At 39.8% G+C, this 16,423-nt stretch overlaps 1 protein-coding gene across 1 annotated transcript; it reads right to left on the reverse strand.

Annotated features, from left to right (window-relative positions):
* Window positions 1-2,388: 2,388 nt before the first annotated feature.
* Window positions 2,389-11,256, reverse strand: LOC109632385 (solute carrier family 23 member 1-like). The gene is made up of 12 exons (XM_020091627.2): window positions 11,089-11,256; window positions 9,803-9,949; window positions 9,228-9,385; window positions 8,389-8,548; window positions 7,868-8,049; window positions 7,561-7,681; window positions 7,309-7,465; window positions 6,971-7,224; window positions 6,712-6,876; window positions 6,507-6,615; window positions 6,277-6,372; window positions 2,389-5,545 (listed from the first exon to the last, which is right to left on the reverse strand). The coding sequence occupies exons 1-12, from the start codon at window positions 11,134-11,136 to the stop codon at window positions 5,304-5,306; spliced, it is 1,839 nt and encodes a 612-aa protein (XP_019947186.2). The 5' UTR covers window positions 11,137-11,256; the 3' UTR covers window positions 2,389-5,303.
* Window positions 11,257-16,423: the final 5,167 nt, after the last annotated feature.

Genomic DNA, 16,423 nt, shown 5'->3' on the forward strand with positions numbered 1-16,423 from the left:
AAATATGTTACACTACAGTAACTTGAGATCCACTCTCTGTGTATCAACAAATCTTATCTTTATCTGTTATAGAATATATCTGTATACTTTCAGAAACCAAACCGACTGTCAGGGTCTCACTAGTCATAATTTCAAGACATAGATCTTCAGATTGCAACAAAAAAACAAAAATGAAAGGGACTAACTCATGGAAGAACCCGATGACCCTGTAGACTCACCACATTCTGACCTTCACACTCATCATGTTACTTTGGTTGGTAAGAGGTCCAGGGTCATAGTCCATTCAGGAGGGTAGAATAGCCTGAGTTATGTCCAGAGTATTTACAGTTGCCTTGCTTGAAGCTAGGAGTTAAAACAGCTGAAAAGTATATTTGGTCAGTTGAAAGATAATTAAAGAATAACATTTCCTGTAATGAGGCCCAGCGCAGCAGAATCTGGATTCCACCTCTCGCCAAATGTCATCTGGTACCAACTTCAGTGAATGTCAGACATTGCTGAGCTCAAGCTTTGTTCACATTATTCCCCAAAGTTCAGCCTGATAAAAACTTTCATATATTCTCAAACAAAATTGGCTGCACAACATCAGTCAGAGATCTGAAGCTGAAAGAAAACAACCTGCAGGATTCAGGAGTGCAGCTGCTGTGTGATATTGGCTGTAGATAGATAGATAGATAGATATTTGATATTGCACTTCTTTACCAAACACATAGCGAAGCAAAGATCCTCTATGATGCCATGAGAGGAGAATGGTACTGGATGTGCTCCTCAATGTCAGACAGCTGGGTGTCCTTACATACTGATTTATGTCTGAAAGTGTTGATGTTGATGAAGGAGATGATGAGGAGGACGGCGTGTGTAGAAACAAAGTGAACTGCTTTCTTTTGCAAGTGTTTTTAGCTTCTTGGATGGTGGCGACACCTACAGGTTGAGCATGTGCACTGCTTTAAATGAGCAGCCTGCTGTGTCCTGCATGATAAATTGTCAATCAGAGAGGGCTGCATGTGCTGCTGTAAGATAGAGGTTAAGTTTATCGACGCTGAAGAGAAGGCACACACTGTATTTTTATGTAAATTCAGTTTGGACTGTTATGTTTTAACTTGTGTTATTTATTGTATTTCAGTTTATCACAGTTTTTGTTGGTTACAAGGAAATAATCTCTGGTCAAAGATTAGTTGGAGCGAGGTTTATCTGTTCTAGAAGAAAAACAGTGTGTGTGTGTGTGTGTGTGTGTGTGTGTGTGTGTGTGTGTGTGTGTGTGTTTGTTGGGTGTGTGAGCCCTCTCATGATGATCCTGACAGGTTGAGGCAGCAGCCCAGATAACACATGGATGTGGGCCACTTCAGGCAATGATGCAGCGCTTCAGGCCTTCTTGTGATATGGATGAGAACCTCATAAAATAGCAAATGTGGCCCACTTTCGCCACAGGCCACTTTTGGCACCTTTGGTTCACATTCAGTATTGCTATGGCTCACTTGTGGCTCAGATCCAGCAAACAGGAGCGGACCGACCAAGTTCCATTATTACACACACTATGTGGGCTTGATGATTATGTGGCAATATGGGCTTAATCTAGGCCAGAGCCACTTTCCTATGTGTGAGCAGCAACTTGTGTGTAGCCCTGAGGTCTTACAAAGATTTTAATTAAAATTAGACTTTGTGAGATACCATCAAGTCATAGCTGTGAAAGAACTATCAGGTGTAGCCTGTAGCCTCCTCTAGTGTTCAAATGAAAATACTACACCTTGAGAAGCAAGGAGGAAAAAAAACATTGCAGTAAAGAGTGAGCATATCACTGCCCCAGAAACTACAACATCAGCACTGTGGCTCCCATTAGTGTAATCCCTCATTTCCGACATGCAACTGGCCTGTTCCCAGGGATTGAAGTGTTCACAGTTTGTAAACAGTGAAGCGCGATGATGAGAATGATGAGAGTTTTGATGAGCTGCTCCTTAAAGTGGGCTGTCTTCATTTTATCTGGTTTTGTTAATGAATACCAATGGGACGCTGCTGCGATGAAGAATTATCATCTCCTACGGGCAGGAAAGGTTGTGTGAAGTGCATGTACGGGCCCCTGATTTCTCTAATGTCCGTCACAGAGGATCAGTGCAGAATGGTGGTGAGAGAGAGGAGAGGGTGAGTGAATATGAGGACTTGATGTCAGAGTAAAGGAAAGAACCACGATGAATGATGAGACTGCAGCATTATAAATATTTCAGGCTATTTCTCAGCACCCAGCTGTGCTCTCATTACAGACGAGATTTATCAGTCACAACCTCCTGAGCTCATTCATTTACATGTTTGTAACTTCTATATACTTACTGCCATCATTGAACAGCAGCAGATTAATTATGGAGGAAAATGTCCTTAATTATACCAAGAATAAATCACAGTTACTTATCTTTACTTATGGTACAAAAACAATCTCAGTCCTACTGATCCTGTGCATAACACCATCATTTAGCTATTTTGTTGTCCACATTTGATAAAGTACACAGATCCAACAATAGGTAGCATCCCAGTAGCATCTTTTGTTAGAGGTGAGAACAGTGTGAGGACATCACCTTTACGTACTTCTGCGATGTTACGAACATTCAAACAATAAATCAAATCCAACCTTTAAAGGGTAAGTCGGTACATTTTCAGGTGCTTTTCAATAATTGAAATAGAATTATAGAATTTACTATGAGGACAAATGAGGAAAATGATGCACAGGATACTGAGACACAACCACTGACACGCTTCATGTCCTCCCACTATCCAGAAATGAAGCCAAAATATGCCAGATACAAACGCTGCCATAATCGCGTTTCAGTCTCAGCTCTCAATCATGATGTTAATTAAAACCAAACTTGCCAGAAAACCACTTGATTAAACATCAGTGTGATGAGAACTTCCTAAAAATACATCTTAAAAATTTTTTACTCTCACTTTTTACTTTGGTCCATGTCCAAAGTGACATGGAAGAGGCAGGGTTTATGACCTATACTGCAGCCAACCACCAGGGGGCGATCAAGATCATTTGGCTTCACTTTAGGGGATCTGTCATGTCATACATCTTTATACAAAGTCTGTGGACGTCACAATTGAGGTAGAAAGAATTGATGGAGTGAATTAATCCCGAGTGGCAGTTCCTGCCCAGTGCTGCTGATTCGTTGAGTATTTCTGAACACTGAAGAATCATGAAATGGCCGCTGGGCTCAGGGAATCAACAGACCCACTAAACCAGCCTGAGGCTTGACCTGGCTTATGCACTGGGCTCTAATAATCATTATTGTCACGAGTTGTTGGTGCGAGGACATTACACAGTTCCCTGCTATTACCACAACCTCACACTCAATGGGAGCAGATCAATATTCACAGAATGGGCTCTTAATCTCCAGCTTAGGGTCAAAATCTACGGCTGATGTGACTCTGGTAATCGTTAAATTGCTAGGAACAGAAAAACAATGGTTGATGTTGGAAATCTAGCCCATGAGTCACAGGAGACATGTGAAGGTGCTGCAGTACAAACAGTTAACATGCAGGATGCAGAACACGGCTGCAGTGGATTACATCAGGTTAAATATAGTCCCTATTTACAATGTTTGGGTTTGAATGAATTAATCACGAGTGTGTAGAGAACATTTGCCTGCATCATGGTCCCATCTTCTGGTCATGAATACATAACATCTCCCTTATTATCTTTCTGTCATGTTTGTCTCTTTGGCTCGTTTTCCTGCAAACTCCATTAGCAGTCATTTGTATGTCGGAAAGATAAAGATGAAAGTTGAGAGGCTTTTCAAGAGCTTTCAATAGATCTCATAAAATGCCTGGAAGCCAGGAGGACAGATGATATACTGTCACGTTCGAAAAGGAAAATAAAAGCAATTTCTCAAAAGGCGAGTGAAAAACAATGCTGGTGAATTTGAAACTGTCCTTGATAAGCATTGAAATGCTGAGTTATTGTGATCATTTCCCATTGAAATGCAGATTGCAGGAACAGTTATATAAAACCCTTGTGTGAATGACTGTGCAAAATCATTTTTCGGAACGCCACCTGACAAAACTGAATATTTTGTGTTTTCGGTGAGGTGGAAAAACAGACACAGAGAAAATATTAGAATATAACTAACGCTCAGGACTCTGTGCTTCACCATCCTGAAATAATATCAGTGTGCAGCCAACCATTGACCAGAAGTCGAAATGGGCCCCGGGAAAAAAGTGATGGCTCCACACATCAAAAGCGTTGCATCGTATCCCACCTGCCTGTCAGAGGTGGTCAGACCGAGGAAATGAATACAGAGAGGGAGAGATGAAGGCATGAGAAACAAAGAGAGAGGCCGAGGAGATGCATTATCTCTGTTTGCTTTTTGCAAAAAGCAACACAATAACAGCTAGAGGGTTACCGCTGCTGTGGATCTTTAAAGCAGAAGTCTGGATCTGTGTGTTGATAGCTGTGCGATAATAAATTCACCCACAGGCTCATTTTAATTTCCTTTAGAACAAGGGGGAATGAAGCACATTATTCTAGTTTTCTGTCCGCTGCACATTATTGGCCGAGAGTTACTGTAAGAATTGTACGTAATAGTGGTAGAACATGGTGGCGCTCTGATCGTTTCATTGTGTTCTTTTCACTGGTGTTGACAGAATGAAGATAGACTTGACAATATTTCTGTGGCCCTAGACACGTCCCCACAACCCTCCCACTGTCCACAAATGAAGCCACAATGTCCCAGTTTGAGCTGTAGGCACCGTTGGATGAATCCATGATATCGAGGCTCAGACAGTTCTGGTTTTATCTCTGCACTGTGAACTGCTTCAAAACTAACAGGGCTCCTCATGATGAACAACAAAAAATGTTTTATCAAAAACAATAATAAATAATGATAATAAAGAATATAAAGGAATTCATATCTATATTTTGTAAAACAGTTTAAGACGCATGTGCTCATCCGATCATGAGTCTGTCTCAGCTGTCAATCACTTCTTTTTACTATAAATACTGCGATCTTACTACATCTGATGCTTTTTTTACTGCTAATTTCCATGAAGTATTTAGCACTTCTCAATTCATTTTTGCACTACACACACATCATTCCTGTGCCTTTTGACTGCAGAGCACTTCGTATGTTGCATATTAATATGTTCTGTCAACTTGTTTGTTTACACCGGGAGAAAGAGAAACAGCATTTCAGTTCTCTTTATGTCCTGTATATAAAGCAGAATTGACAATAAATATGACTTTGACATTTTTCCTTGTTTAAAACAGGAATGTTGCTGTTGTTTTAATATTTTATTAAACAACCTCAGACCTTATGAGCAGATTAATCAATGTCTCTTGTGCTGTGATGATTCCCCTGGCTCTGTGACACATTGTTGCTGTCACACTGCTGAGATTTGTGGCCCCTCCATGGGCAGAAAGGGATGTAACGAACCCATGACTGGGATGCGAGGCAAGCGGTAATACCAAAGGGAAGGTCGTACACTTCTTCACTTCTTAAGGTGTCACCAGCGTCTTCAAGATCCACTTTGTCCCAGGCTACAATGCCACGTTCACGTTTAGTCCCTAAATGGTATTTTGAAAAGACCATTAAAGGAGTTTACCACATTATTCTTCAGAATAAAAAAACAATAACAGGCTGTGATTTACATAATAATTAAATATTAGCAGAAAATCAATACAATTGTAATAAATGATAAGCAACAGGGCCAGGTTTCACAAATATATTTTAAACTGGTTTAAACAGACGTGATGATGATACACCATGCAGCCTGTTTTTATTCATTTGTACGAAGATACATGTCACCATGTATATTTGAGACATTGTAAAATGAGCAAGTAGAATTGAAGAATTGTTTGTTTACAGTTGAATCGACAAAACCATACTCAAAGAGTTACCAAAATAATTCATCTTAACTTTGAGTTTATTGGCCATGAACACATGTCCTTATTTTGCGGTTTTCTAACAATGTTGTGGAGCGAGCCATGAGAAGAGAGAGTTAAAGAAGCAGCAACACCTCGGAAATGTTAGACTGACTGACAAGCATATTAAGAAGCTACAGAATGTTTTTTATGTATGAATTCTCCCAGAAAAAGACTCTTTTCAACAAAACTTGCTCTATGCTTTAATGGTTCGACACATCGGACATGTTTTTTAGTTTGAAAGAAGACTTGATTTATCAAGAAAATCATTGCAAATGACTCTTAATAGCGTAGAGATGCACACACAGCTCATGAACTGTTATAAATTTGTCAAGTGCATTAAAAGCTATTTGATTCAGTAACAACCTGCTTACCAGGAACTGTGTTATCAAGGAAGAAGCCAAGGAACCCTCCTACAAACATTTGAGTGGTCAGCAATATGAACAGCACTTGGTCCAACTCTTTCAAACCTGAAAAATCAAGGCAGAAAATTATCAGTCAAGTTATATGTCATCTGCAGACCATTGTCTGTGCTAACTGACTGAATAAAATAATGTATTCAGTGAAAGCTGAAAAACAAATGAAAATGTCCTGTTGAAAATACCTGTGTCTATGAAATCGGGATTCTTTATGATCCAGTTTGGAATGACAAGTGCAGAAAACAAGGAAAAACCAAAAACAAAGATATTCCTGGAGGAATTCATGTCTGTGGACTGTAAAATGAGTTGTGTCAGCAAAATGGCGCTACATGCGAATGAGAATTGTTTTTTCAGACAGCACTGAAAAAAATAAGCCATGCTGTCGTTTACCTGTAGATTAGAAATTCCAGCAGCAGCTATGACTCCAAACATGATCAGGAACATCCCTCCAATCACAGGGGTGGGTATGGTTGCAAAGGCCGCCCCAATTTTACCCAGCATCCCCATCAAAATCATGAAAACTCCACTCAGGAGAATCACAGTGCGACTACCGACCTGTTGTCACACAGAAGATCATTCGAAATGGGTAAACTCTAGAGTTGGTAGATTTGAATAGTGTCAGCACTCAAAATTGTTCTTTGTACCTTACCTTGGTGATACCAAGGGCTGCCACGTTCTCGCTAAACGACGTGGTGCCATTGCCGGTGCCAAAAGCTCCTGCCAACAAAGAGCCAAGCCCTTCAACTCCAATGCCCCGGTTGATTGCGTGCTTGGGGGGAGGCGGTGCCCCTGACAGCCTGGCACATGCATGGTAGTCACCTACGGACTCTACCATGGAGCATATTATTCCTGCCATGATGCCAAGCACACCTGCCAGGCTCACAGTTGGCATCCCCCACTGACCTGAGTGGCCAGTGAAACTGATAATTATTGAACAAGTCTATAAAAAACATCTCACAGCAGTCTTGTCTTTTCTTGTGAATTTACCAGGATAAGGAAACGTGAACCAGGGAGCTTCATTGACCACATTTCCCTTCACATCAGTGCGGGCCAGGTGGCCATATTGTGCTGGGTCAGATGGTAGGACATCATAGATGGTGAGGATGTAGCAGACTAGCCATGAGGCCGCAATCCCCAACAGAATCTAATCAATATCTAATATTAGTTTCAGTGTCAGTATTTCAAGGTAAAGAGAGGCGTAATGTATCACAAGGAGTGATGAGTTTCCAAAGGACCTACAGGCATTGTCTGGAAGATAAAGAATTTCGAAGTGTGCAGTTTCTTAGTTTTGCTGTATGCAGGAACCGGGATCGGTATGAAACGGAGGTACTGGGAGAACAGGATGATCAGCGCTGTGGTCCTGCATGCATGAGAAAAACTGTAATTTGCATGATGATGCGCAAATCTAAAATTCAGAATTGCTTTGGCTACAGATTAAAGCTGAATGTAGTTTGCATTATAATTTAAGATTGAAGAAAGAAGGTCAGTTCTAACTTTATTTATTACAGAGTCATGGTATTCAACATGACTCTGGGTGCTTACGTACATGGCAGAGATGCCCCAGTGGCTGCCAGTCTTGGCTCCAGCTTTGTCATACAGTGACAGGCCAATGAGAGAGACGATGGGGGCCATGGTTAATGGTCCAATGAAGCGCATGAGGAAACCAATGAGGCCAGAGAAACCAACCAGGATCTGGAGGAGGGAGGCCACCATGATGGAACCTTGCAACTGATATGAACATAATAAAGGAGAATATAAGTATTTACATCAGCGCTCTTCCTGTAGTTACATATGAGACAACAAACAAATATAAAAATATACAGCCCAGCCCAACAGTCCCCTTAAAATCAAAAAGGCTTCACACAATGATAGATATCAGTATCCCTAATGTCCTTTTATCAAGATACACAAATTATTCTTGAGACAATCTTTGAAAATGTCACCCAAAAACATTTTTAAAAAAGTGATTTTGTCCAGATCTGTGCCTTTCTTGCATACCAGTACCATATACCATACCAGTTTGTGTTTGTTTATTTAAACTTGCATAGACTATTGTTTAGGTCTCACTGTTCTCATGCGTGTCTGCCACACTTCTATGAAGACAGGCGAGGAGGTGTTGACCAGACTGGCGTTCTGAGTCCAGGCTGGACACTCCAATTCTGGCACTGACAATATGGCCATAGCAGGTGTCACCAAGGCAAATGTACCCCCCTGTAGGATGGGAAGCCTACGGAGTGTGACATAAACAGCAATGATTTTGTCAGACAAATAAGTTATCAAGAAAAAGACAATCCAAAACAAAACTGTTGGATATGTGGAAAGATATGTGCAGCTTGTTAGCTCCCATTGGACTGACATTTTTGCTTTTATTGAAACTGATTTTGTAATAAACCAAAGTGGCATGTGCAACAGCATGCACAGTAAAGGCGGTGAGCCTTTGTTTTACATAAGAAGACAAGGTCAATATAGAATAGATTTGAGCTGAAATGCTAATGTCTGCATGCTAACATGCTCAGTATGACATGCTAATTGTAAATGTATTGTATGTTGACGATTAACATAGTTTTGCTATTACTTAGATTTAAAAAATAGCTTAAACATCATCCATATTAATTGAACTTATTTTACTAACAATTTAGGAAAAACATTAGCTTGTCACACAGAAATTTTAAGAATTGCCAGGAATTTCGAGCAAAAAGATTGCCCCATGGTACCTCTGTTAGCAAACACTTTAGCAAGAACACTTTGGATAGTTGTCAAGTCTTAAGTGTTAACATTATTAATATTAGTGCAAATTTAAGGATGTTTCTATAACATCAGTAGGTGAGAAATGGTCCCAATTTAGGTTCAAATTAATTCTCCAATATCTACAGGATGGTGAATGGTGATATGAACATTGTTCTGACCTGACACCGAATGTGACCTGCAACAGGGTGCACAGGCCAGAGACAAAGAAAATTGTGTTGATGAGGCGACTCTGGGTCAGGCTGTCATGCTGCAGACACAGGCCCTCCGAGAGAATGAGAGGGATGGCGACAATCCCACCAAATGCTGTCAGGTAATGCTGCAGAGGACAATAATGACAGTGATGGACTGGTGGTAGAGATGACAACACAAATAACCATCACATTAAGAATAGTGGTTTACACTCCATTCAGTATTGTCTTCTTTAAAGGTTCAGTGTCTAGAATTTAGTGACATCTAGTGGTGAAGTTACATTCCCAATGTAGATATTAAGTGTTTAAATATAAGGGCCCATTCTAGGGTAAAGAAAACAACCAGTTGTACAATTTAGATGAAACACACTAGTGAACACCTCACTAGGATTAATTTAAATTCAATTTCTGCCAATAGATCCCTTTCACCTAAATCTTACACACTGAACCTTTAACAGGATTGATACCAGGCAAAGAGGGATTGCATATCTGGTGTGTAAACCTAATCTGAATGTGCTGATTAACACTTGTTGGGTCACACCCACCTGTATGGCCAGCAAAATACAGAGGTACCATGGGGGAACATCAGTCACGCAATACGTTGGTTTATTTCTGTCGCCATCTGCTACAGAGCTTCTTCCATGTGTTTTCAGCTCCTTTTCACTGGGTTGATCATTGACTTGTTCACCCATCTGTTGTGTCATTAAAAAACATGCACAACCAAAGACAGATAGGATTATAGCCTATAGATAGCAAGGGCTCACCCAGGGACATAAAAAAAATCAGTTATCCTAAGATGACCTTTTATGACTATAAAATCAATTTAAGTTTAACATCGCATCGTTAAAAACATGTTGACCATGTAGAGTGCCCATCATCTGGGAACATAAGACTGTTGATATGTAAGATATGTTCAGGAACATGATGATTGCTAGTAGGAAACAAAGGCTTTTAGCAAATAAAAGCTGAAGACAACAGTACTTAAGAAAGAGGACTATGGTCTGCGGTCTGCATTTATATAGTGCTTTAGTTACTACGCAAAGCGCTTTACAGTACAGGTTCTTGCCATTCACCCAGTCACACACATTTGTACAGTGCATCTATACGTTTTTCTATGAGGGGCAATAAAGGTTGCTGGAGGTAATAAATAGTATAAGATAGAGAAGCAACCTTCTTTTTCAGAATGAAAGTGGAAAACATGAGGAAGTTTAGGGAACTGAGTCAATACACACATATGCCACCAATGAGGTCGGACCTCAATAAAGTATTGCACAAACTATTGCTATAAAAAAAAAATCTTAATTGTCATTAAGTTAACATTTGGTAGAAGTAATTAATAAAGTCAGTTATGTATGTAGTATCATTCATGAAGGAGCACTGGTTGGATACAATGTGTGTATTGTGTATATATTCAGTGTATTTTTATTATATTTAATGTTTTAGTTTTTTATTTTATTCTATTTTTATACATTCACATATTCTCTTGTATACATCATTCATCTGCTGCTGCTATGGCGTAGGATCAATCAAATGTATCTTATTTCATATGTGGATTAAAGTGCATTATAATGTACGGAGATAAATGTTTTGTTTCCATGTTGTTAATCTGTTATCTTATCTATTGTTGTTAATGTATAAAAAAGAAGTGTTTGTATATGTGGTTGCAAATGCACTAAAACAAGAAAAGCAGAGAAATATAGACCATTGCAAATCTATTCAAACCCTATAAGAAGCATTTAATCAGAAGCATAACTGTTTATCGCAATATGTAAGTATCTAAGTAAAATTAATGATTTCCCCCTGAACACTCAGAAAAAGTCACAATACTTACATCAAAGGCCAGATTGTCAAGTCCACCGCTTTCCTTCCCTGGAGCCATTTCGAAAACAGGATAAAAAAAAAACTGGATGCTGTTTTTTTGAGACTGTTCTAACCAGAGGTGGTTTGATAACTGCAAACGAAAACACAAGCAGACTGACTAGAGGGGGCAGAGGAGGAAGAGGTAATCTTCAGACTTTGAAGTGTTTCTTCTATGAGAGTTGTAAAAGTATGGTCAAGGTAAAATTGTGAAGTCAAGATAACATTGATAAATGTTACCACATTTATATTATTTTTTTCTTGTCAGTAAAATAATTTCCAAGTTTGATAGCAAAGTTTGGCACAACTCCTAGGTTTCACAGTAGCTCACAAAAGGTTCATAGAGGTCGCCATAGTTACTGCTGTGGTTTGTATTTTGATTTTGCAACATGTCACAATACTTGCTCCTGCATCTATTTCTGCTACGACTGCGGCTGGGTCCCCTAAGGTGAAGTCAAAACATCTTGATTGCACCCTGGTTGCTGGCTGCAGTACTGCTCATAAACTAAAATAAATAAATATCTTCTCCATGTTAGTGCATGGGACATGGGACAAAATAAAAAGTTATAATACACGTCAATTTTGTTTTTCAAACATGGTGTCAGCAGTTATTTTGGTATGTTTGATTTTAATTTGTTATTTGGAGTCTGTGTGCTGAGGGTATTATGATATGTAGTTAGAATGCCAACATAGCTAATGTAGCCATGGTATCAAGATTATAGTATACTCACATCCTGGATATTTGGGCTTCCTTTCTAGATTGTGGGAGGAAGTGGAGATGCGTCATCCATTTTTATATACAGTCTATGATAAAAAAAAACCATAATGTGTTCTTGCACATGTTATGTGATTGGTTAAGCACACATATCACAGTATAATATGTGTAAGAACAGGCTGCTTACTGTAATTTATTCAAATTATGCTGAGGGGGAAAATGAAAAAAGAACACTGATGACTTTTTTTTAATCAAAGTCAGCTTTTAGCCCTAACCTCAAACTATCAGCTGGCATGTGAACACTGGAAAGATAGTTACATAAAGAAGATTAAGACTTTCAAAGAGAGGAGTTTCTTCACTCAGAGGGAGGAGAAGAATCCAGAGATTCGATATGATCTCTTTGTGTGATGCTGATAAATGTGTCAAGGGAGGTGCAGCAGAGCATCCTGGGAAATATTTATGTAAAAAACACACTCTCCAGTCTCAGTTAATACTATATCCTAACACTGATTGGACAGCAGCACAGTTTAATGTTTGATTTCAGGTCACAGTAACCAAGAGTCACTCCCTCCCCTGTAAAATCCATCAGGATGTGCACAATCTCACAGTCTTGTTCTTCCTCTCCTTCTTCCTCACTAGTTTGAATTGTTAACACAAGTAGAAACAGTATCGCCCGATGAAAACAACTCATTCTGCCACAGTCGAAAGAGCAACACATTGAAACAGAGCATGGAGGCACTTTGATATATATTTTTTGTTTTTTCTCCTCATACTAACATATAAAGGTTTATTTGCAAACTACAGGCAGTTTAAGGAAGTCATTTTTTTTTTTTAAAGATGCTCTTTGCAGAACACTAAACTTTATTGCCTCCAGCCACAATCTGGGACATCATTAACTCCCTGCGACGTTTTATCTAAATAGTGCAGCTTTGTCATTTTATGAATCATTACCAGGCAGGTTGATTTTTCATGGTTGGGTTTAGAGAGGCATAATGTGGTATTCAGGTTTTGAGTTTTATAGCTTTGAGTTCATTAAAACAGAGAAGCCTCGCTCCTTAATCAGTCATCTTGTGTGTGTTTAGGGGGAGAAGCGTCTGTTGGGCAACAGCTCTTGCTCGCGTTCATTCTAATGGGAAAAGAAGGCCTGCCACAAGTCATGCAATGTACTGTGCCATCGTTTTTTTCCAGTGGCTCCCCCTCAGGAAATGTCACACATCAACAGCAGCACTGCACCAAATCAACACCCTGTGCTGTCTGAAATTTCATTGTTTAGAGGATATGACAGCTGTGATGCAGCCAATTTACGTTTGTTCTTCATTTAATAGTAGTGCAGCTAAGATTGATGTTGCAATAGCGTAAATAAATATTCTCTCTCCCACATTTCTCTTCTCTCCCCCCAACCAGTCGAGGCTTTTATCTGCCCACCCCGAGTCCAGCTCTGCTCAATGTTTCTTCCAGTTCTCCACTATCACCGTGTGCTAGCTCATTGTAGGAACTGTTGGGTTTCTCTATAATATTGTAAGGTCTCAACCTTTTTCTGTCAAGTGCCTTTTATTATGTATGTTGTTGTATGTTTCTTTGCAACAAGTCTATCAAAATTCCCCAATCAACAGAATGCCAGGAGTAGTGTTGACAAATGGACCTGTCCGGCCCCCTTGTCCCTTGCACTGTGGGTATCTCAATAGATGGAATATGTTTTCATTTCACGTGAGGACATTTACTCAGCTGGCAACTCTGTCTGCTCTGTCAATGCTTCAATCAATATGTATTCATGGGTGCATATAAAATTGATGTAGTCGTGGGCTGACTCAGGGCCCTTGTCTCATGTACTGCATCTTGTCATGCAATCTCCAAGATGTGATGTCTGAGCAGGTTCTGTAGGAAAAGTAGGTATTTCATTTTTCTTGGATTGGACTGCGATACGCTGGCAACCTGTCCAGGGTGTACCTCTCACCTAGTGTCAGCTGGGATTGGCTCCAGCTCCTCTTTCTTATCCTTAAAAGGATAATTTGGCGAGCCACTGTTTCTCAGTAGCACCAGAGGGAATAAACGAAAGATGAAAAAATACTATTTTCTACTTGAACGCTCTTTAAGGCAACACCAGACACTGCCATCACTTTCCAACAATGAGTGATAGCGAGTTGCGAGACATCCAATGTCTTCCTCCACACAGACCCGCAAAGATTGACTCGGTCTGAGGAGGATCTGCAAGACCCACATCAAACATGCATTCTTGCCCTCAACTCCCCCAGCTGAGTGAAATCAGATTAAAGAGTGAACGGCTCACGTCCAATAGAAAGTCCAGACCTTTTCAAAGCAAACAAGCGCCGACACCAATCCATTCAGAAGTGAGTCAGGGCGAGGAAAAACACGACTCCGTTCCCAAACTGCCATTGATCTTGACACCAGTGGGGGTGTCCTCGCAGAGATGCAGGCTCGCACTATTGATTTAAACCTCCTCTGTAGATTTTCATTACAAAGGGCGACACACTCATTGTAGTGAAAAGAGACTTTCAAAAGTTATTATTATTTGAATGTTATTGCTTTTCCTTTTTCGTTTCACATTTTTCTATTCCTCTCTTTGTGAGAGTGCCACTTAAATGAGGCAGCGACACTACAGGCCTTTTATATTTGGCAATCTATTTGCATTAATAATATTTCCTGCCTCCTTAAATAAGAAAAACATGTGTGATGAGACAGACTGGAGTTGATCCAGTTTCCATGGTAAGACTCAGATTTGCTTTTGCAGGCATATTATTTATTAAGAACAGGGACTAAAAACTGATACTGAGCCTGAACGTATGTGAACGATATTTTCAAATGAAAACACAGTGGTATGGATTTAGCCTTAGTGACAACCTTTAAACATTTGACCCTGAGGAGGAAATCAAAATCAAATAATCAAATTGTGTCCTGCTCTTTTCTGGGTCCCCCCCCACACACCTCTGTTAAGAATGCTTAACATCAGTGTCAGTTAAACCAAAGAGCTGAAGGTCAGAGCAGGAAAGAGGCTCCAAGGCAGCATCAATCATATTTAATATAAACTCAATATAAGAGTTATGTCATTAAGAGATTAAAATACTTTATGTATGGTATCTTATAGGGAGCAGGAATAAATCCATAAATCTTCCTTTGCAACCAAAGCACATAAAAGAAACACTTTCCTGCAATAAAAAAGACATCACTTGCATTTTATTTAAATGTTATACAATCTTATTTACCAGCCCAAGAAAATAAAGTTGTTCTTGCAGGTGTTTGACATTCACTCAGTGGAAGCAGAGGGTCAAACAAACCAAGAGCACTGAAATGATTACCTGCGAACTGCACCTCTCCAGCAGACGGTGTCGTGGATACTGCTCCTCGGCGGCAATTAGTGGAGGAAACATTGATGTGAAACACCGGTGTGAAGCAGTTATTTAAGGGGTCGCTTTGAAAAGTCAGACTCAAACAGACACTGGCCTGCATTTGAAATCAGAAACTAGCCATAGGAATGTATTGTGGTCTGCACCTTGATCGCCCCTCCCTCCTCTGGAGGTTACTGTGAATGAATGGTGTTGGATGAATGAACACTTTTTGGCTGGCATTCTTGGTATGTATGATTTTTGGCAGGTCTGGGCATGGGGCGTGTTTTTACCTCAGCAGGTTCCTGGAACACCTGCAGCTTATTTCCACCAATCACCTGATGCATGTATAAGAACCCTGGTCTTCCTTCCATTGGTTGTCAGATTATACAGTTTCACTACACAGTTGTATCAACTAGTCTAGTCTCATGGTATGGCATGGTATGGTATGGTATGGTTTGGTATGGTATGGTATGGTTCGGTATGGTATGGTTTGGTATGGTAAGGTATGGTATGGTTTGGTATGGTATGGTATGGTATGGTATGATATGGTATGGTATGATATTGTATGGTTTGGTACAGCATCAAATTGTCTCCATTCACAACGTGTGATAAATATCTGAACTCTCTGACATTATATTAAGAGCTCAGAACAGTTCACATCAGAGTGTTGTGTCTAGGGCAGGATAGCTCTAACCCACACCTCCAATCTTGTTTCATAGGTTCACTGACCACTGACTCCAATCAACTTTTATTAGTGTCATTAGCCTTTGAGTTCACACACATTATCTCACCTACACAGTAAATGTTCCAGTGATGTATAATAATAATTGATGACGATTAACGTGATTGACCATATTTAGGAAAAATAACATAATAGCAATTGAATCGAATCCTCTGATCAAATGACTCCTATATCCTTGAATGTCTTCATTATAGAAACAAATTAATTATGTTACCATTAAAAGGACCATAAAAAGAATGATTAAAACAAAACAGATTTACAACCAAGATGGACACAGATTAATGATGGTAATAAATCACTCCTGTCTGCAACTGACTTTGTACAGTATTAACCTCCTCTTTGGGCTGTTGACCTTGCATCATCCACAACCATGTGGCTTTCATGAGCACATTCCTCTGCTGCACATGTCATGCAGCTCAGAGTGCTGCTGAGCTTACATCAGCTTTACACTCTGGAAATGAAGCAAATACAGGAGAAATGGAGCATGCAGCAAAATTTGATGATATCA

This window comes from Paralichthys olivaceus, chromosome 19 (assembly GCF_024713975.1).
Source record: "Paralichthys olivaceus isolate ysfri-2021 chromosome 19, ASM2471397v2, whole genome shotgun sequence".
Lineage (NCBI taxonomy): Eukaryota > Metazoa > Chordata > Actinopteri > Pleuronectiformes > Paralichthyidae > Paralichthys > Paralichthys olivaceus.

Coding starts and splice junctions, on each gene's coding strand:
- LOC109632385 (XM_020091627.2), bottom strand. CDS start 11,136: ATGGCTCCAGGGAAGGAAAGCGGTGGACTTGACAATCTGGCCTTTGAT. Junction 9,386..9,802: donor GTATTTTGCTGGCCATACAG/GTGGGTGTGACC, acceptor TGTCCTCTGCAG/CATTACCTGACAGCATTTGG. Junction 7,466..7,560: donor TTATCTTCCAGACAATGCCT/GTAGGTCCTTTG, acceptor GATATTGATTAG/ATTCTGTTGGGGATTGCGGC.